Source organism: Fulmarus glacialis, unplaced genomic scaffold, assembly GCF_000690835.1.
Source record: "Fulmarus glacialis isolate BGI_N327 unplaced genomic scaffold, ASM69083v1 scaffold38458, whole genome shotgun sequence".
Classification (NCBI taxonomy): domain Eukaryota; kingdom Metazoa; phylum Chordata; class Aves; order Procellariiformes; family Procellariidae; genus Fulmarus; species Fulmarus glacialis.
The window spans coordinates 2,070-24,376 of NW_009230830.1; the positions used below are offsets into that span (position 1 = coordinate 2,070).

The 22,307-nt window shown below is 37.7% G+C and overlaps 1 protein-coding gene across 1 annotated transcript; it reads left to right on the forward strand.

Annotated features, from left to right (window-relative positions):
• Nucleotides 1-320: 320 nt before the first annotated feature.
• SIRT1 (sirtuin 1) lies at nucleotides 321-17,710 on the forward strand (the record flags this gene model as incomplete). Its single annotated transcript, XM_009584365.1, has 8 exons — nucleotides 321-468; nucleotides 1,878-2,119; nucleotides 3,445-3,597; nucleotides 6,347-6,494; nucleotides 9,860-9,939; nucleotides 14,155-14,341; nucleotides 15,696-16,256; nucleotides 17,207-17,710. Coding segments are annotated over 8 exons (1,842 nt in total), but the record flags the coding sequence as incomplete, so codon positions are not given.
• Nucleotides 17,711-22,307: the final 4,597 nt, after the last annotated feature.

A 22,307-nucleotide genomic window follows, 5' to 3' on the forward strand; every position in this document is an offset into this window, starting at 1 on the left:
TTGTAAGAAAAGGGGATTTTTAATTGTACTTTTAAAACATTTGGATTTTTTTTAAGATACAAAATCCTTAATGCCTAACACTTTATGGAATGAAAATTTCACCAAGTTCAACATGCAGCCCACTGAAGCCCAGTATTAAGATAGCAAATCCTGCAGTAAATCTACTGAAGGCTTGAAAGCATATCTGTAAACTCAAAAAAAGTAGAATTTGTCTAAGTGACGAAACTGCCTATTTGTAGTTCATTGCAATCAAATTTAAAAGCATACAATTTTAGATTTTGTGATATATTTAAATATATATCTGTGCCATTTGGCTCAAGTGTAACCCGTCATTGTTGTGCTGTCTTGCAGATAACTTCCTTTTTAGTGATGAAATCATAGCCAATGGTTTTCACTCCTGTGATAGTGATGAAGATGACAGAGCCTCACATGCAAGTTCTAGTGATTGGACCCCAAGACCACGTATAGGTAGAAGCCTATATAATGTTCTTAGATGCTGTTTGCCTTTGAACAATTACTTAATTCTTCACAGTCTTCAAATGATTTCTTCTGTTGCGAAAGAAGTGGCAATTTCTGCTTTTGAGCAGCTTAGAGTTGTTGACTGTATTCTGTATGTTATTTAAGGTGTTCAGAAATGAACCTCTTTAAACTTGCTGTATTTTGATTAAAATTGTCAATGTCTTTTTTGTGTAGAAATCCTGCCGTGGTCCACATTAAAAGCATACTCACAGACTGACTAAATTGAACAGATTTATGGCATATTTCTAGCCTATTTACTTAGTATTAATTCTTTAAGGAACAAGAACATGATTCTTGTATGATTTTAGCGAATCTGTAGGGCTCACTGTCCTAAGTGTTACATCAGTTTGGGAGTTATTAGTCTGCATGTATATTGCATATTAGCAACAGTTAAGCGTGGCAGTGAGGAACTCAGTAGAAAGTTCTCACCTTGCACAGAGGCAAGATAAGTCCTAAGGTCACTGGTGATTTGTGTGGGACAGTGGCTTCCAGGGTGCAGCAGGCTTGGGACTTGAGGTCTTTTGTCTTACACAGGCGTGATAATAGTACAGCATTCATTTTGCCAGTATTGATAAGAATAGCAGCAAGAAAACACATTATGATAACACAATATACCGTTTAAAATCTGCCCATATGTTGTCTCTGCTGATCCCTCGTTACAGGATCACTGTTGGTACCTTTTGGGTAAATATGTGTAGCAATTGTTTTCTTTATATGTATTGTTACTAGCCTTAGTGATAGCTATTTGAGTCCTCTGAGTTTAGGTTCTTAAGATTTACCTATTTTTCTTCTACCACTCTAATCCCAAGTGTTGCTGGAAAGATTGATTTGATGGCTTTAGGAGGTGATGTCTGAAATCATTAATGTTAGACGACTAAAAGAACAAAAATCCATGGATTGGTGGGCCCTATTTGTCTCTTTAGAGTGACGTTTTATAGTATGACTAGAAAGTATATGTATGTTTGTTGTCTTTTCAACCTATTACTGTAAATACCTTACAAAATATTGGAAATATACAAATGAAGCCATAAAATAGAGATACATTGTGAAAATCTTGTTGCTGAATAAGTGCACCTCTAAGAGCCATCAAGTTTGCTATGAACTGGGATTTCTACCTTGACTAATTTTCTATGAAATCCTTCATGGGATCCTTCATAAAATAATCATAAATAAGTAAAAACCCTAGCTATAAGGAAAAAAAAAAATTTAGACCCAAACATACAGGGTTTTTGATGAACAAAGCATTAAATTGGATTAATAAAATTGTAGTAGCAGGCATTAATAAATGGGACGATGATCATAATCATCTGAAATACTTGACTCAATTTTAAATATTTATATTTTTTAAATTTTCTTAGGTCCCTACACTTTCGTTCAACAGCACCTCATGTTAGGTACAGACCCACGGACAATTCTGAAAGACCTGCTACCAGAAACAATCCCTCCACCTGAACTGGATGATATGACACTGTGGCAAATTGTTATAAACATTCTTTCAGAACCACCAAAAAGAAAAAAACGAAAAGATATTAATACTATTGATGATGCTGTGAAACTTTTACAAGAATGCAAGAAAATAATGGTCTTGACTGGAGCTGGGGTATGTATTGCTGCAATGACAGTGAAAGAATATATAGACAGTTGGTTAAATACTTATGCAGTGCTTTACAGCATGCAGGTGATGTGACCCTCGCAACGTTCATAATCAAATAATTGTGCTAGATGGGAAGAGGAGGCACAGCTGTCCACTAAAACGATGCTCACTGCAAGACTGGAGCTTAAGTTGGAAATTACAAGATCTCTCTTCTTAAAAGAAAATACTCTTAAACATTTAAACTCTTAAACAGTTGCTTCCATGCAAAATAGTTATGGAATAATATCACATCTACCTGTTCCAGAACATTTTCTATCCTAGTAATTTTTTCATTTGAAACAAAGGTAATGATTTTTTTAAATAAAATGTCAGTGGATCTCTTAAAATACCTGATGGAGCTAGAGGACTGGAAGAATAGGACTTGAAAAGAAAAAAAAAGAAAAGAGTTGGGGGGGTGAGGATTATAATGAGAGTTTGATTAGATTTCAGTAGACTGAATTTTACTTTTAACATGTGCCGCTCTGTGACGGTAATACTCACTGTTTTACTGAAGAACATTGTTAAACTGTTGTACATTTGCAGCTTTATACCTATGTACCAGATCATAATACAAAAGTTGATCATTTTTTGCTTCTGTTGTTCATACACAGAGAGTGTGACAGCATTCAGAAAAGATGAGTAATTCACATCAGCTTGTTAGAAAAGCACTGCTACTTCTGTTACCCAATCTTGCTCTTTCTGTAGTTGCTGTCATACACCTGTTTCTCCTCCTCTTCCCATAGTATTTTGGGGTAGTCTGAGACAATAAAGTTTAGTCTTTATTGACTACTGCAATGCTTTGATAAACAGTGTTAGTTTATCAAAAGGGGTTTATTCATCAAAAGTAAGAATCTATTCTGTTATTCTGTTAACATGCAAAAAAATGAACACTTACTAATCAAATTTAATGCAACAGTATTTTAAATTTTTGTTCACTTCTTACAAAACTACCAGTAGTAAAAGTAAGTTCTGGTGTCTTATTACTGCCTGTACAGATTGTACTAAAGGGTTTTTTTGTCAAACTTTGTTTCTGTGCTGTTTCTCGTGCTTGTGATTTGGGAATTGTTATATTGGTCCAAAAAAAGAAAAAAAAAAAGGAAAAAAAAAAAAGAAAGAAAAAAGAAAAAAGAAAAAGAAAAATAAATACAGAGAACCCAGACTTGTTTTGTTCTTAATGTCTTTGAGCACTGTGAGCATACAGAAATGTGGTTTCCCGAATAGTTTGTATCATAGCAACTCTTTATAGTGAATATGTAGTTTCACTTATTTCAGATTGCAAAATTATATTTCAGGTGTCTGTGTCTTGTGGAATACCTGACTTTAGATCAAGAGATGGCATCTATGCACGCCTTGCTGTAGACTTCCCAGACCTTCCAGATCCTCAAGCAATGTTTGATATAGAATACTTCAGAAAGGATCCCAGGCCATTTTTTAAGTTTGCGAAGGTATGGTTTTCCAACAGTTCTTATCTTGGTCAGTAAAGACAGATAACAATATTAAAATGCATAAATCAGATATAAAACTATTCTGTTAACAAAATGGTATCTTTGTCTTTTTTTATAAACAAGATAGAAAAATATGTTAATATATTGAATATACTTTAATGAGAGAGACCTCATTCAGTGGCATTAATAACTCTCTCCTTGGGCAGGCCTTTGCAATGTATCAATTTTATATCCTCAATGTTACTTCAGTCATTGTATGCAAACCACATATTAGCCTTATTAGAAATATTTAGCAAAATTCTCTCTTTTTTTTTAAGCTTATTTTTACTGTCCCTGTTATAAGTTCATTATATATACAGCCATTCTAGATGGTGTCTCTAATTTCAGGGAGGATAAATTAAACTTGTAGTTATTTGATCAAACCTCAATAATCGTAGCTGCTGTTACTTTCTCTGAAAAATGAAAGAATATGAGAAACTTTTGGCCAGCACATGAGTAATGTGGAAAGCTACATTTGAATTTGATATGCTGTGGCATGCTCTTTAATGTCATACAATACATTCAAATTTTATCACTGTATTTACAGTAAAGAGGACTAAAGCAGTTTCATGCACTAAGAAGTTTGTTCTTGTTTCAGGTTTTCATATATCTGTCATAAGGATCTGTACATCTTAGAGAATTAAAGCCTTTTTGCAGGGACTGTGTTCACTTAAAAGGGAGAACACAGCAGGTTTTGGAGAGATGTTAGTGATATGAAACAGATTAAAAACCAGGGAGTACATCTCCGAGACAAGAAGGAACTGTAGAAGCTGTAGACATATGTAGAAACAAAAAAATAATTGCATTTAGTCTGGAATTTCCTTGGGACAAAAAAAATCAAAACCAAAATATTGTAAGAAATACTACAGGACCAGTAAGGACTTGTGGAAATCAATCACTGCTAGTTGTGCTCACTCTTTCTTCCCTTCGCTCACAATTTATACTACTGCTCTGTTATGTTATAAAGAGTGGAAAAGAAAAATCAGTGCATTCTTGAGCTGCTTCGCTTTCTCTGAAAGTCTCCTATCCAGATTCTAACATATTTTGATGCTCATTAGTATACTCAGTTCCTTGATTTTTTAATATTAAAAAAAACCAAAACAACCCAAACAACCAAAAAAAAACCCCACAGCAAACAAAAAACCCAATTTACTTGAAGCCTGTCTATACACAGGTTTTACCAGAATAGTCCAAATCCAGTTTGGCTGATACTTTTTTACTAAAATAATTTATCCTCCTTCTCCTTTTCTCTCCATCAGTTCTGTTAGACTATTGATTTCTTACTCCATGAAATCTTCAGTTCCTTTAATTCTAGGGGCAAAGAACGGCCAAATAAATTTGTAGAGCTCAGTGGCAGAACATGTCTTGCTTCTTCAGAATAACACAGAAAAGCTGTTAGGACCACATGAATATCTGATTATAATCGTGTAATAGCCTAGTCATAATCTAGGTAATAGCACTATGAGCAATCATTGATCATTGCTGCAGTTTAACTCCAAAGACCCATGTAGCTTCAGAATTATGAGTAACTTGAAATATTTTTGGAAAAAACAAATGCTTTCAAAAGTCTTTTTTGTTTGTTAATAGTTAGGCTATATGGTAGCTGAAGGCAGAGCTGTCACAAAGATTAATTTAACAGTTCCCTGTTGTGCTAGAACTTTTGGTTCAGCGTTAAGTATCTACTGGTAAAGGTAGGCAGCAGCCTCCTTCTTGCTAACTTTCTTTTGGCAGTGACTCTTGTGCTTTTTGTGTAAAAAAGCCTCACTTTCCCAGGTAAGACTCCAGCCCAGTTGCTGTTCAGTGGAGAGAGAGTCAGTGGAGAGCAGAGTCTGAAATTCAAGTTCTTCCCCTAAATAAGTGCTCCTGAGCAACAGAGTGGTGGTGGTGCTGATGTCCTCGTTGCACAGCAACCAGAGGTACCACCCGGGGTGGTCAACTCTAGACAGAGGTTCCTAGTGTGAAGCTTTCAACTGGGTGCCCAATTTAATTTTTCCTTTTGGCAGGCTTCTTGTTCACTGTGAGCAAACATCAAATCATTCTACAAAAATGCCTGCATTTTTTCCCATATGCTCTTCAGATATACCTGCCTCCTCTACATTGATCTAATGGAAGGGCTAAGCATCTATCAGGCACGGTGGAATTGCTCTGCTAAGCCATAGGGTTTTAACTTGATGACTACTGTAACTGGCCAAATTGGCAAAGCTGGTCCGAGTATCACCTGTCTTCCCCTTCATATCCAATGCCATTCTGCTTTCTGGGCTTCCATTTTCTAGGAATGGCTGCTGGTAATGCTGAGGAATAAAAACTGCTTATCCCAAACCAAAAGACCAGAATCCAAGTTCCTCATGAAATTTTCATTGGACTGCAGTTAAACCATGTATGTTTCTAATAACAAATATTGAGGTTACTTGACACAAAGGAAAAAAAGCTTTTCTATTTCATAATTCTTGAAACCAAAAAAGATCTAAACCTTGCTTTTATGCTGTGTGAAGAACAAAATACCAACTTGCATGGATCCTGACGTGATCAGAAGCTTGCTGTTGAAAGAAGAGTTGGATCTGAGAGAAATGGCAAAATTCAAAGGGAGTGACAACACTGACGGCTGACATAACCATTATTGATAATATTTAGCTCTGTGTGAATTCCTGCAGTTGGAATAAAGACATTGTGTATCCCTTTACACTTTCTCATGTACTTCTGAATTCCCTAGGAAATCTATCCAGGACAATTCCAGCCATCTCTCTGTCACAAGTTCATAGCTTTGATGGATAAAGAAGGAAAACTACTTCGCAACTATACTCAGAACATAGACACATTGGAACAGGTTGCAGGAATCCAGAGGATAATACAGTGTCATGGTTAGTGGTTTTAGTTTCACTTTTCTTATTTTATGTGTAAGAATTATTTTTACTGGTGCATGTGACAAGGTAATCGCTACTGGAATTACATTTTTTTTCTTGAATTGGTATCTCTTGGCAACAAATACTCTGCTTTTAAAATGTTGAATTTTTTTTTAGGTAGTTTAAGTATTTAAATCAGTAATGTTTCAAGCAGAAATACTTCTTTCAGAAATTATGCTTAATAAACGGTGGTCTTTGTGTATCAGTGAAGGATGTTTCAAGCGGAAATACTTCTTTCAGAAATTATGCTTGATAAACGGTGGTCTTTGTGTATCAGTGAAGATCCATGCCCTGTTCACACAAGCTTAGATCTTAACTTTTAAAATGTATTTGGTGCTTCTTTATATTCGTGCATGAGAACATAGTGTGGAAATCAGTCTTTTCATAGGTCCCTCTCACTGTCTATCAATGAAATGGAGTTTGGCTGTTACCTGATTCTTTATTTAGGTTATATTCCATTGAAATCTTAAAATATCCTGACGCTTCAGTGACTTTACCTCATGTATAAAATATTGTGGATTAATCACGAGTTCAGTTCAGTTGAACTGAAGATTATCTTGTTACACCTTCAGTGTCATACGCATTCTGTAATTACAATACCAAATTAAGTGGAATTTCTTAATTAGTTGCTTGATATGCTTTCCATTTCCAAGGGCTTGCAAATGTTAAGCTAAAAGTCCAAGGATTCATTTTTAAGGAAAGGATGCAGAAAATTAGTTCTTAAAGTGCACATTTGGATCATTTAGTAGACTTCTGGCAAATAAGTTGTTTGAAAGTAGTGTTGGCATGTTTGTAAGACCCGTCTATCTAATTCCACCTTTTCCAGGGACCAAACTCACTTGGTTTCCTTATCTACAAAGCTTAGCTCAGTGCCAGATGCGTCAATTTTCTTTTTTCAGACAGAGCAAACATGGTGCTCTGTTGTGGTGACCAAAGAGCACACAGTAGAATCCTACCTGTCAAATAACCCAAATCTAGTGCTAGTTTCCATCTGTGCTCAGTGTGTCATGCTTTTTCTTTTGGTTGTCATTCCGAAGGAGGTATTTATCTTGAACTTCTTACATGGTTGTGTTTTTGCACATCACTGCCACACTGAAGCTTCCCATTTCTTCAGTTGCTCACTACAGTAATTAGATTTCAAACCATCTTTTGTGTATGTTCTGTGTAAGTTGATTTTAAATTAAAGAGATTCTTTAAAAACATGCTATGGACTTTGAGATTTTGAGGCCTTTGGAAATTAGCAAAGGTTGTTTTGAGCATATCAAGCTTTATCTGACATACAGTTATGCTGCTCTTTAACAAATGCTAGTTGACGGTGGTAGTGGCAAAAAAAACCCTGAAACTGTTATGTAAAGATTCATAGTGCTATATTTATTCTATCTTTTTTGTCTAGCTGTGGCAATGGCAAGTTAATCATAAGTGTGCCAAATGACAAGGAACCTTGTAATGATTTGGGGCGTTCATATATGAACCTCTGAACCCATTTCACACTGCAGACCTACAGTAAAGTTGCTACTATGAAAACTACTGTATCTTGGATGCGTTTTCTGAATTTAAAATGGCTTTTGCATTCAACCAACATGCCTGGAATTAGATCATATTCCTTGCCATTGCTGTAGCTGAGTGATCAGAGGCAGTGGCCTGCTGGCTGCACGACTCATGTATGGGGCAGCATACCTTCTTGATCAAGTCCTTTTGACGGTGAAAAATAGCTCACATAATAGAGTTGCAAGTAGGTAGCAACAGGTGCCTCAGACAGGGTTAGGTCTGCTAGCCTGACAGACGTGTCCCTAACGCACTGTCTAAAGGATTAAATTATTACTATAAACGAATTATAATGAGCAATATATAACTGTCGTACTTCCTGTAGTCTTTGGAATCCCTCAAGTTCTGGGAGTTGCAATGCTGAGCAAGCATTTCAGAAGCTGTGCACTTTCCATGCCAGCAGTGATTAGCAGACCTGAACCGCCAGTTGTTCATAAATGATCTGCTCCAAGTTCTTCTGTGCTTTCACTCTGTTTTACCCAGATAAAATATCCCCAAAGCATATTTTGATATTGTACTTAGTCCCAGAATCCCTTCATTTAGCAGCGTAAGTGTTGGTTGGCTGCTGTGTGTAGGTTATGAGCAGAAAATATCTTCGGTTTGAGTGGCTTAAAATAATACTCCAGATAAAGTTTTGGTACCAGAGGTTTTTAGCTGTTCCTAGCTTCTGCAAAACTTTCAACATCTTAATGGTTACCTTTCTAAAAGCTTCCTTTTGAAGAGGGACTTTTGTACCCCCGGTACATTACTCAGTCACAGGGCTTTCTTACTGCCCTTCTATCACCGTCAGAGATTAGAGCGCTCCAGACTTTTACTGTAGAACTGCCACATTCCAGTGCAGGGTCAAAAAGATCTCCAAATTATTATTATTTTTTTAAGCCTTGTTTCATGGTTAGGAAAAAATCTGTCAATTTTTCACTTCATTCTTCAGCATTCTGTCAACTTCCAGCATTATTCCTTCTGTAGATAAAAGGTCTCGTAGGCCTAATTCTCCCGGCCATGTGCGCACCAAAACGCCACTCTAGTTTGCCACAATGACTTCACATTGTGTATTTTCATGTGTGTCTTAGCCACCTGATAAGCTTTCCCTTTAGACAGATAGAGACACAAATGCTCTACCAGATGCTCAGGCATCACCTTCAGCTGCTTCAGAAACAGGCCAGTTAGAGCTACCAAGTGCCTGGATGGAGCAACCAACTTAACATGCTCTTGCCAAATAATAAACATGGCAGCTAAGCTGGATACCAGGTTCAGAGCAGTATTTCAATTGGAATAGTATAGCTGTAACTTCTCACTTCTGCTGAAAGGAACAGTACTGCTATTTAGTTGCCTATAGTGAAGTCTTTACTAATGCATTCTCTTAGTTATTTTGCCCTTTGATAACTACAGTTTTTGAGTTCATGGGGGTTCATGTCCTGCTGCTGTTGTTTGCAGAGCTGTCGGTACTACTGTTAATTGTGTGAAGAGGAAAAGAGAAGGTTCTGTTCTCCCCGCCTTGTGTATGCTTGCACAGGTTGGGGGAATGAGAGGACACAATATAATTTTCGTTGACATGCATGTGGTATATCCTACTCCTAAAACAAGACTTCTGCTGACTAACATCTAGAAGAACTGCTTTTAGTACTACAAGTATCTTATCTTAATTTAAATTACTTTTTAATGACTGATTTTTATAGCACTGCAACATAACAGCCTTTGGGTCAAAACAGCTTGGGCAAAAAGACCAAATCTGAATGACTGAAAATCCTTATTTCTACCATACGGTTTTTTCCTCTCAGGTTCCTTTGCAACAGCTTCCTGCCTGATCTGTAAATATAAAGTTGATTGTGAAGTTGTTCGCGGAGATATTTTCAATCAGGTAAAAATTTACTTTAACTCAGTGCAGCTTTCTAATAAATAACTCTCAAAAAAACCCCAAACCACCACCCTTGAATTGCTTAAAAGATCTGCTTTTAAAAGGCTACATCTTTGCATGTATTTCATAAAAGTGCCTATCTGTATTTTAGCATTTCCTCTAGTATTTAAAAAGTATACTCAAATACTATACTGCAAAAATTAGGTAATGGGAAAAAGCAGAACAAAACCGTAAGAGTCCATTTTTAATGGCATCTCCAAGAAAAGTAGAGGTTAAAATGGTAAGTAGAAAGTTGGATTTATACCTGGTTTAAGTTAATCTGAACTCCCAGTCACACTGAGAAAGTATTCTTAGCTGTTTATAACATCGGTTGCTCTTTGAGCATTTACCTATGTTAAAAATATGTTTAAACAGTAGATGATGCACAGAGAAATTGCTAACTACAGAGCAGCCTCTGAGCAAGGAAGACGATCAAATGAGATGTCTGACGTGCTTTCTAGCACTTCTGAACTATTCCATATTCCCAACTCCCCACACCTGGGTGTGAAGTGCCCCAGGCCAAGGCAGGAGTTAGTTCTGCTCTGTCAGAGCAGAGCAGATGAACCTTTGGCTTGGCGAGACCCTCTTTGCTCTTCTTCCCCTACTTTTGAAGGAACAGAGATGATGATTCTCTGATCAAAAAGATCTTGTTTATACAAATGGAAGGGGACTCTTTTTCTGCAGGGTCATGTGTTTTTGATAAATGCTTAGAGTCCACAGTTGCAACTTCAGATGAGAAACATGGAAGGGATGTAAATCTTTCAAGTATTACATTTGAAATGAAACTCGATGAAAGCCTTTCAGAAGAGATGTTTGAGTTAAAGCTTTAAGAAGTGTGAACTTCATAAGCCTAAAGCTTTGTAACACTGAAATATTGAATGTGAAATCTGGTTTACTTTGCTATTAAGAATATTATTTTTGAGAACTTTTTATCTTACAGATGTTTGCTGCTCCTTTACCTTCAAAGCCAGCTGGTTGGAGTTTAGTTTTTTTTCATTCTAAACAATCATTCCTAAGCATTCTGTAATTTTCTCGTTTGATTGTTAGTGGTCAGGACTCCTTTTCCTAACACCACTTTAATCATTGTACGTTTATACACTGAACCAAACTTCTACCATGATGGCCCATCCCTGCTGGTGGTCAGTAATGGAAGGGTAGGGAAGTGGAGGGAAAGAAGCCTGTAGCAATACTTCTGCATAATGAGAACAAAGAGGGGTCTTACTCCTGAGATGAGACTGAAGGAGCTTTTTACACTCAATATTTCAGCTCTAATCTTACAGTACTGTTGCCAGATATATCTTTCCAGGGCAGGCCCTAGCTGTAATACTGAATTATTTTCTTAATGCAAAATAAGTACGGTTATTGCCAAATACAATTTCACACAACAAGAAATAGCGCTATTGAAAGAAAACATACCCTTCCTCCTTTATGCCCGAAAAAAAAAATTGTTCTATTTGCCATCATTGTCTTTATTCCATAGCCTGCATTTCCCAAACCAGTGCTATTCAGTTTCTTTTTCTGTTGCCTCTCTAGAATATAGAATTTGGTTCCTTAGATATGAAAAGAAACGTTTTCTGTACTTATGAAACAAAATACTGTCCATTTCAAGAGCTTTGTCCTCTAACAAGTCCCCCTTCACAAAAATGGTTTTGGCACCTGGGTCCCAAAAGATAGTCCAGTTTCTAGTCTCTGCTGTCCTCCACTACTTGAAAGTTCAGTTATACGTGGCCCCAGGTCCTTAGTTTTCCCTAAAAATACTGCCTTTCCTTTGCTCTGGTCCATCCTCTGATGGTCGTAAGTGCTTCAGCATCTTTCTGCCAGGAATTTCTTTCAACATATTATAGACTGAGAATTGTTTGAGATCATCTGTTCAGAAAACTACTAGTTTCTTGTTGCTGCTCTTCATTCTTTTGCAAGATAAAGTGCTAGTTCCCTGTAGCATGATTCTTTCTCTAGGTTGCTGCACACAACTGTCCTTCTGAATGAGAAGCAGCAGCAGTTATAAATCACACAGGTAGAACTTCTGAGTAAAACAATTTTCAGTCACTTCCAAAAATACCACTTTTACGTTACTTTTGACTATTTAGGCAGCTTCAACAAATAGTGAAAGTGTCTCAGATTTAGGAAGAAAAGGCCCAAGAAATGGAAAACACGCACCAGTTCTTGGATATTCTTAAACCAACATAATGGTTACTAATCTTGTTTTTGATATATGGATAACATCACTAGTCAATGAGAAATTCCATTTCTCTTTCATTAGAGAAATACATCAGCAGAGGTGGTGGGGTTTTGCGGGAGTGCTACTTCTGGAGGGAAAGAATAGGCAACTGAGTGGCCAATTATCTAGCTTTAACTTCTTGGTATTAATTTCAGCTCTTGGAATAGATCTTCCCCCTTACTGACGACCTTTCTGAGGATTAGCAGAGAAGCTGGTGAGTAGTGTAGTGTTGAAACGCATTTATGGGCCCATTACAGTGACTCAGATTTTGGATAGGGACCTCAGTTGCCCTACAGAGATCCATTAAGTCACAAGTCATTGGACTTCTGTGAGAAATGATGGAAACAGAGTTAATATTACTTGGTCTCTTTAAATCAAAAGTTAGAGGTCTTCATTTCATCCTCCTCCTAATACAGAGCAAATTATTTTCCCTCCTTAAGCTTCCAACTGAAAGTGCAAAGGCATCACTAACATCAACAGAAGAGACAGCAGGGTAAAAAGCTTCAGAAAAGTTTAAGCGGTTTGTGTGTTATGAGCTCTCTTTCTAATATGTAGAGATCCGAGGAAAAAGTTCAAGATCCACTCTACCCATCTGCTCCTTTCTGGGGAATTCTCTAGTTGGTCTCCCTTTAGCATGGGGTTACTAGACACTCTTTAGCTTGGGTATGTGGTGAAGGTTTCCTCCATACCAATTCCTAATTCTTGTGCCATAGTACTTCTTACGCATCCCTCCTACACGGTTTTCTTTAAAGAAGGATTGGATTCTTTGTTCGAAGACTTAAATTTTTGGGAAAGGTCCTTTGACACTAGAGGAAGGCCTTTTACTTGTGATGTTTTCTCATATGGAAAGCATTGTCTTTTGTCCTACTGCAGACATCCATAAACTAGTTCTTTGATTTATACTTTCTAAGTAAGTTCTGTATTTTTTTTCTGCATATATTCTGTGTACAAGAGGGAGTTGTTATGCATTTAAATGTCAGTTTTCATATATTTTCCTATTACAATAGGCAACATACATCTCTTTACATCTTTATGTAGCACTAATTTGCTTGTGATGACTGCTACAGGATTGCAGCTACATTTAGCTCCTTAGATTTCTTCTGGGGTATCGTATTTTAATACTACAGCTGAGAAGACTTGAACTATTTGAAAGAAACATTGCTCAGTAGTAATTGAAGTATTGTCTGTACATACTCCATTGCTTATCTTCTTGTTTTTCTTCTCTCTGAGGAAGCCTTAAGACAGGAAAGAGTTGAAAGATCAGAAAATCCTCTGGTTTCAGGAAGAAAGGGAACCTGCTTCTCCACAAATGTAACTCTTGTCCACTTTTTTTAGTGAAAAGGATTCTGCTCTGTTTTTGGAGGAATTGGAAAAATTTAAAAGGGAGACCAAACAAGAGTTCTTTCGTGTGTTCTTGTCCTGTATGCTTTTTGCTAGCCACCTGCTACAGTGCCATGTTGCTTTACGTGTGTAACACACATACCCCTTTGGAGGAGAGGAGAAAGTAGAGAAATAAAGCTCTACAATATATTCTTTGATTAGGAAGGAGTTTATATCAGATCCTATAATGGAAACAAACAGTGAAATCTAAGTTTTTGCTCTGATTAAACCAAGAAAAATATATTCCTATCAAATAGGAGGTAATTACTTACTGGGGCTGAGCATGGCTTCTGGACTTTGGCTTAGTTGTCAGCTAAGAACTGTGGTGTTCTCCCTTTTGCCTTAAGAGGACTCCCTCTTTATTCCTGAAAAAACCTGCTGCAGTTTTATTTCTGTGTGCAATTGCTGCAGACTAGAGTAAGAAATGTACTTTGTACATCCACAGAAAAATGAAATGAGGATGAGGAAGTATCACTGAAACTTCCTTGTCTTTTGCCAAAAAAGTCACTGTGAATTGCTAAAATCTGAGGTTTTCAAGGGCACAACCTTGAATTGTAGTAATAGAAGCTGTTCTAATGCAGGTTGTACCTAGATGTCCCAGATGTCCACCTGATGAGCCACTCGCTATCATGAAGCCAGACATAGTGTTCTTTGGAGAGAACTTACCTGAGCAGTTCCATCGTGCCATGAAGTATGACAAAAATGAAGTTGATCTCCTTATTGTCATTGGGTCTTCACTGAAAGTAAGACCAGTCGCATTGATTCCAAGTAAGTGACTATCTCTGGTAATATTTTCTTCCAAAAATTTGGGTCAAAAGTGAAATTCTCAGTTAAGAGCTCTAAGAAATGCTTTTGGCTTGATTCAGTGAAGAAACTAGATTAAGCATCTAGTTTTCTAAGATGAAAACTGCCTATGTAAAGCTGAAATGCAAAATAGAGAAAGTAACAAATTCCAAGTGCTTTTTCTACACTCCAGGCAGATCTTCAAGGTAGTGAAATGATAATCTGCAAAACTACTCTCCTAAAACTTGACTTTGTTCTGAGATTCAATTCATTTCTCTCCCTGCTTGCAATATGCTTTCAGAATTACTTGAAAGATTTAGAAAGGAATCATCTTTAAAAAGATAAATGTAGCATCAAAAAAATCAGATCAAGTACATCAGGTGTCTGAGTTGTAGCTTATTTTAAAGTCAGTACTTAATATTAAATGATACACAGCAGGCATTACATAGTGTGTCACCGTTGGATCCTTAGCTTTTAAAAGTGACATGGAAAACCATCTCTGCTAATAGACGTTATGGGAAAATGCCCTTCAGGAAGGTTGAGAAAATGCCATGACAGGTGATTTATTTGCCTACTGAGTGCAAGACTTACTGGTGCTTCACGTGTAAGCCTGAGGAGGACATGGGCTTAGCATCTGCTGTGAACTGGGAACAGTACCGCACCCACGGCCTTTGTAGTAACATCCTCTTCGCTGTACAAGAGGCAGAGCCTCGTGTTTAGGCTGATGGGAAATGCATAAGGACTGGAAAGTTAGGATCCACTACACAAACCATTGCTCTTTTTGTGTCCTAGAACTGGATTTCATGAGTTGATTATGCTAGGTTGCCAAACTGGTGGGTTTTGGAAGCCTAAATGTCAGAAATGGGTTGAGCAACCTGTACAGTGTAGATTGTACCTGGAAATATTTTGACCTAATTAATGGGATGTCATTTACCAGCAGTATATTCTTTATGCGCACTTAACGACATTAAATGAATGCCCAAAATCAACACAGTTCTTCTGAGAGATTATAGTACTGATTTTAATAATCTTTTTAATACTTGACCAAACATTGCCGTTGTCAGTATTTCTGTGCATGTGTTTCTCGGTGATGGAGTAGAGGAACACGTATTACTGGAAAAAATGGGGAAGAAAAATCTAGATAGGCTACAGTAGGCATAGCACCTCAAACTGCTATTGTTAAATTTGTGATTTGCTTGTCTTCTTCCTGATCTGTCTGTTTTGGTCTTCTTGCAAGTGAATGTATAAAGAGAAGTCTGAGGAATCAAACTTTCTAAGTAGATCTCTGCTGAAAGTGAAACTGAAGTGACTACCTTTAAATTCTCTTCTCTATATATAGGTTCCATCCCCCATGAAGTGCCTCAGATCTTAATTAATAGGGAACCTTTGCCTCATCTACACTTTGATGTGGAGCTTCTTGGAGACTGTGATGTTATTATTAATGAATTATGTCAAAGGCTAGGTAGCGAATATACAAAACTTTGCTACAACTCAGTAAAACTTTCAGAAATAACAGAAAAGCCTCCACGAACGCACAAGGAGCTTGAAATACACTCAGCCGAGCTACCGCCGACCCCTTTAAACATTTCGGAAGGCTCTAGTTCACCAGAAAGGATGACTCCTCCAGATGCTTCGGTGGTGTCTTCAGAACACCCAGCTGAATGTAAGGTAGAAAACTGTGATCCTGCCTCAGAAACTAAAGGGACCTGCACAGAGGAAAAGCTTCAGGACATACAGACATCGTCAGAAAACCCTGAAAGTCCTGCTAGTGAATTAATGAACTCTGAAACAATGAAGGAAAATGGATCTAACAACGGAGAAAATAAAGAAAAAAATGAAATATTGAAGAAGTGCTGGGTAAACAGATCTGCAAAAGAACAGATTAGCAAAAGGTTGGATGGTAAGTGTTAACTTATTTCAGTATTTTGTATTTTTTGGCTGAGATGTTTATTCTAGACTTACTTTAAAGCAATAAATAAGTTACCCTTGAGGGAATCAGTGGGTTTTGGTGGTTATTTGTGTTCAGACACGTGTCTACGTAAGTCATCATTGTATCCTTTATTTCTTTTGGAGAAGCCGATGGGAATTTTTTTTTGTAATTCATAATAGGTTTTATAATCAGCGATTACATACTCCCTAAAAAGATCAAAGTTTAGGAGCCTGAAGGCAAGTATCAAAAAATAAATCAGATTCTAGCATTTTAAAATGCATTTTCAGAAGAATTAGTTTGATCTCAGGTGTTAAGAAGCTGGTCACACTAGGTCATAATTTGGTATGGCAGTAGAACTGAAAGATGAAGTCATGACAGGAGTTGAAAAGCAAATCTCACAGCTGGAGCCAGGCACATTTTGAAGGAAACTTTAGACTTTCCAAGGAAGCCTTCCAGTGTGCAGTCGCTTAACTGACATAAGGAGTTATCCCACTAGAAAGTCAGTGTGGATGAAGAACCAGGTATTGAATTGCAACTTTCCAAAGCAAAGGCTGTTTTTAAACTTTGTCAAATACTCTGTGCAGTGGGTTCCAGTTGTGTTACAAATAATGGAACCTAGCTGCGAATACGTGTACCAATGAAAAAAAGCTGCTAAACCGTAAAGTTTAAATGCTCTTTTGTGTCAATGGGAGGGGGGAGAAGGAATGCTGAGCTTCCCAGTGAAGCATTTGTTATGTGTTTCATAATAAATGCACATACTTTGAAATAAATGTGTTTCTAATGTAATCTGATTTGTCAGTTAAGTTTTACTGTTGAAAATACCTATATGCAGGTAGGTATACCTTCTAATCAGAAGTCTGCAAGACCTTGTATGAATAATTTATTTTAGTCTTTTCTTGACTTTTAAAATTCTGTTTCAGGTACTCAGTATCTATTTTTACCACCAAATCGCTATATTTTCCATGGTGCTGAGGTGTACTCGGATTCTGAAGACGATATCGTATCTTCTAGCTCTTGTGGGAGTAGTAGTGAAAGTGGTTCATGTCGTAGTCAGAGCATAGATGTGGAGGATGAGAGTGAGATCGAAGAGTTCTACAATGGCATAGAGGATGAGGACGCTCCTGAAAGGGAAGAGGAACCTGGATTTGGGGACGATGGAGTTGAACAAGAAGAATCGGCAGCTGATGAATCAGCGTATACAAATGAAGCTGCAGGGACTGATCATCCAAGCAACAAGTTGTAAAGTGATCACTGACTGGTTACAGGAACTTTCCACCAGCATTAGGAGCTTTGGCATGTCAGAATGAATGTTTACGTCTGAATTTAGAGCAACAAAACCATAAGGATGTAGTGTTTATAAACAACTAAAACAGATTTTCATGCTTAGTTTTTTACCTTTTTCAATAAAATTCTATTACTGCGCACTCAACACTAACTCATCTTTTTTTTTTAAGGTACTAGGAATATCTAAACAATTGTCACTATGTTCACTTTTAAGTTCATCTGTCTGATCAGGCATCCATGTATATAATACATATTTTTGCTTAATGAATTTCAGCTTGTATTATTTTTAAACAGTTTTGAAAAAGCCATTGGAATGTTAAACTAATATAAAGGGAACAGCTAATTTAGACCAAAGAATGGTATTTTCACACCTCTTGCTTTGTAACAGTTTGGTTTATTTAAAGCCTTCTTACGCTTCTGCTAAACCTTTCATTCTCACCTAGTCTGTCATTAAACACTGGCATTTTCTAAGACCTACTGTGGCAGCTAATTTTTTGCTTTGACAGTTACTTTGTATGTTTGAGACATACTTAAATGTGAGTAGATAGTTAAATGGAAACAAGACAGCGAGCACTTGAGAAATCCTATGTTTTTTAGACTGATCAAGAAGTGCTGTGAAAATGCTTAGGTTACTGAGTTTAATACTTCCTGTGGACATGAAGCAATGTTGACATTGGCTCCTTAGCAATTGTAATACTGGCATTTTAAACAAAATGGATCCCCACAGTAGAAGTTTTTCACGTTGTGTACAAAAAGTAAAATATAGCGCAGCTTGCATTAAAAATAGCATTTGATAAATTGCCAAGGCTCTAATGTGGAAGCTAGGCTGAGTTCAGAACAGCGTTTCTACCAGTATGTGAGAAGGCGCAAAAAAAATAAGCTCTTCATTTTTACTTACTGATGCAACAAAACCAGGAGGAACTAACTCAAATACCGAGAGCCTCTGCTTAGGCTGCTGAGTGGATAAAACACAGCGTAATAGCCTAACCTGGCTGTTTTGAGGTCATGTCTCAGGTTGGGAAAATAATTTTCCACCTGCTAGCTCCACCTTGCATATTAAAAGAAAAGCAGCTACTCAAATTATTACATTGCATATTCAAGTGCTAGGCTGCCTTAAAACTGGATGTTGCAAATGTTCAAGTGCGGATTGTTTCCAAGCCTTTAGAACTATTTTGTAAAATTGCACAGTGCAGTAGTAAGTGGAACAGCATTTTTCTATAAACCACTTTTTCAACATTGGCCCAAATGAACTCTACGATGTAGATTATTCATATACTTTGCTTTAATATTTATTACATTTTGGAAGATGTATAGTAGCTGTTCTTTGAACATAAGATACATCAGTTAATAAATATTTAAGAACAGCCTCCTGTATTCATCAGAAAATGTTGGCGTGTTGTCTCATTGTCCAAATTTAATACAGGTCTTATTTGGCTACACTAAAGAATGCAATATGTTTAGTTTTCACTTGCATGTCACAATGTATTAGTTTGTGCTATAGGAGATATTTTAAATTGAAATACTTTGTTTTAAATTATTTTTACAGTGAGGATTGTTTTCTGCTCTTTTATATTGTATATAGTGTCTTTTATGTAATCTACTGGCATATGTTTTGTAGAAGACTGTTTAAAATGACTGGCTATCTTCCTGCAACTTTTGAAATACAAAACCAGTGTTTTATACTCGTACACTCTGTTCTAAAGTCTATTAAAATTGTCATTTGATTTCTGGTTTCTGCTGATTTCTAGTTAGATCGTAAAAACTTAACAAGAGATGCCCTATAAAGTCAAGGTATGCCCTAGCTAATGTAAGGCATTATATAGTAAATTGCTTTTTTCCATCTGCCTCCTTGGGAAAAAAAGCCTGAATGAAGCTACTCTGCACTGTCTTTGGTAAAATGACCTCCTAAACCACAATGCAACGTTGTCCTTCAGAAAACTACTCTTCTCCATCCAAACCCTACGTTAACTTTAGATGCATTTGCTGAATGGGAGTATTTATCTCTGCTGGTATTCCAGTGCCTTGCAGCTCTGCCGCCCTTTCTCTACCCAGCCCAAAGCTCCTTTGACGTTTGGCACTTGCTGCTTCCACCCCAACCCTGAACAGCCACGTCCAGGAGAAGCTTCCTGTAAGAAACCGGCGCTGCACAGGAGTTCGGGGCATGTTTTGGCATCACACACACAAATATTTCACTTGTGTTTTGTCTTCGCGTGGGTCATGCTGACAGGTAAAGCCTGCGTTTCCCTTTGGTGGTGTTCCCGGCTGCCCAGCACAGCCGCAGATGAAGCCCAACCCAGAGAGCCCTGGGTGGTCAGTCTTTGGTTTGTCCCGTGGCTTCCTGGGGGCTGCAGCTGTGCTGACCCCCCACATACTGCAAAGACCCGCTCCTGTGTGCCTTCAGGGGACAGGGCCCAGTTTAAATGGTTTTCCATTATGTAAAACACCTTACTATTTTGATGATTCCGCTGTACTTCTGAACCACCATCCCTCAAATATAAATTACATTTGTATTAGCCAAAAGAATTTGTTTATAAAACTCGCACACTTGAGACATGAAATAAAGTATTAAAAATACCAAGATTTTTTTACACAGATAATGTTCCCCTATCAATTGCTTATTACTCTGAAAGGACTTGAAAACATTTTTCCTCTAGAATAAAACAGCTGCACCTTTTTCTACACCCAGATGAAGAAGTTCTGCTTTTTGTTCTTTCTTGTATCTTTGCCAGCATTATCTGAACAGAAGAGGAACCCCAAACTACAATGTGTCGCCTTTTCCTCCATTTCACACGCTACCCTTTCCCTGAAGTGAAGGTATCTTTAAATACGGTGTAAAACAATTCTAAGGCAAATGATGGGGATGAGGCAACATTTGCTATCATCACAGCTTTTTGTCATCCCTAAGTATTCAGCATCTTATATGAAATCCGTCTGGAAGCACAGAAGAACATGTTCAGTTCCCGCTGTAATTTGTACAATCTCAAAAAGGGAGATTACTTATTTTTCTCATAATTCGCATTACTACCCTATGAAAGCATCTTAGCTCTCTTAGTATTTATATTAATGCACTGAAAAAAGCAAAGTACAAGCATTTGTTTAATAAGACGGTGCCATTCCCCAGCCCCCTTTCAGCTTATTTTGATGCATTAGACACAATAATGACCTTGCAAAAGTATTTCAAGTGATATAAAAGAAGTCCATACTTAAAAATCTTGTAATAATTTTTCCTTAATGGCCATGTATTCTTTATAAAAGTCTACCTTGAATCCAGTACATTTTTAATTAGTGTTTTTGATTATGGAAAATACATAATGTTTTTAAAGGCATGACGGCAAAGTGTTGGACAACATCAAATTGGGAGGAGCTATAAGAGTACAAAATTTGAATGAAACCAGCATTCAGAATCGATCTGAAAAATTGAAAGAAGTTTGAGAAGAAGGAAGACGCAGTTCAGTACCTCACGGTCAATATCTATGCTTAAATACCAAATCAGAATGGTCAAATCTAAAGGCAGTTGCAATTATTTGCATAATATACCTACCTACAGAGTGACTGGAGAATAAAACCCAGCTCAAAATGCAGAATTTCTGGCTAAAACAACTGGCCATGTCTATGTAACAATGGGTTCTAAACTAGCTATAACTAATCAAGAAGAGTCATGGAGTCATAACAGTACCCTTCGTATAGTCACTCTTTGCTCAGCAGTCTTGAGTAGACACACAGGCTGCTAGGACTCAGTAGAAAAAGTAATAATAATATTAATAATGGTGCATGAAGGGGCAAGAGAATTTATTCTCCCAACATGAGGCCCAAGGACCATTCAGCTGAAGATGCAGAAAAGCAGAGGCAATGAAGTAAACCATCACACACGAACTGTGGAACTCACTGTCACAGGACGCTATGGGAGCTCAAAGTGGCCTCAAAAAGGAATTGGGCAAATTCAGGTGGGACAGGACTACCGAAGCTCCTTGAGGAGGATTCCAAGGAAAAGAGTATTCTCCTCTCCCTACACTCTCCTGAGAGCACCTGGACTAGCTACAGGTGGAGACAGTTTGTACCTCAGATCGACTCAGTACAGCAGTTCTCAAGTGAAATACAGAAACAGAGTGCTCCCGAGAGCTGTGCTGCAACTATTTATACTGGACCTTTCAAACAACAGACCAAGCAAACACTTGTAAGGCACACCCTAAGCATATATTCGTCCTGCCTTGGAGATGGCAGAAACAGATACATGACCACAGGTCTTCAAAGGACTAAATTTCTTAAGAGACACAAACCCGAGTGCCCTGTGACTACGGGACTGTTGTTTTGACTCTCACAGAGGAAGAGGTACTCTGCCATCCCTGCAAACGCCACATCCCCACCACCCAGCCCCTCACAGGGCAGCCCCTGCACCAGCATCACCTGTGAAGGAGCTGCTGACAAAGCAACTACATTCAAACGACAAGTTAAATTACAGATTTTATATATTCCTAGTAAGTAAGTTTTTGAAAGCCACAAAGAAACACAATTCCAAAGTCCTTAAAACCAACATACAAACACACTTCAGCGCGGTTTTTTTCACTCTGTACAATTATTCTTCTTAACACCGTCACACAGCAAAGCACTGCTTCCCAGCACGAGCCTCGGCTGAGGGAAACTCTTTCCGACAGCAGGCGGATGGCTTACGCGGCGGCTCGGGTAACCGGACCCGCGCCGGAGCCCAGCACCCGCACACCGTGACAGCCCACCGCACCG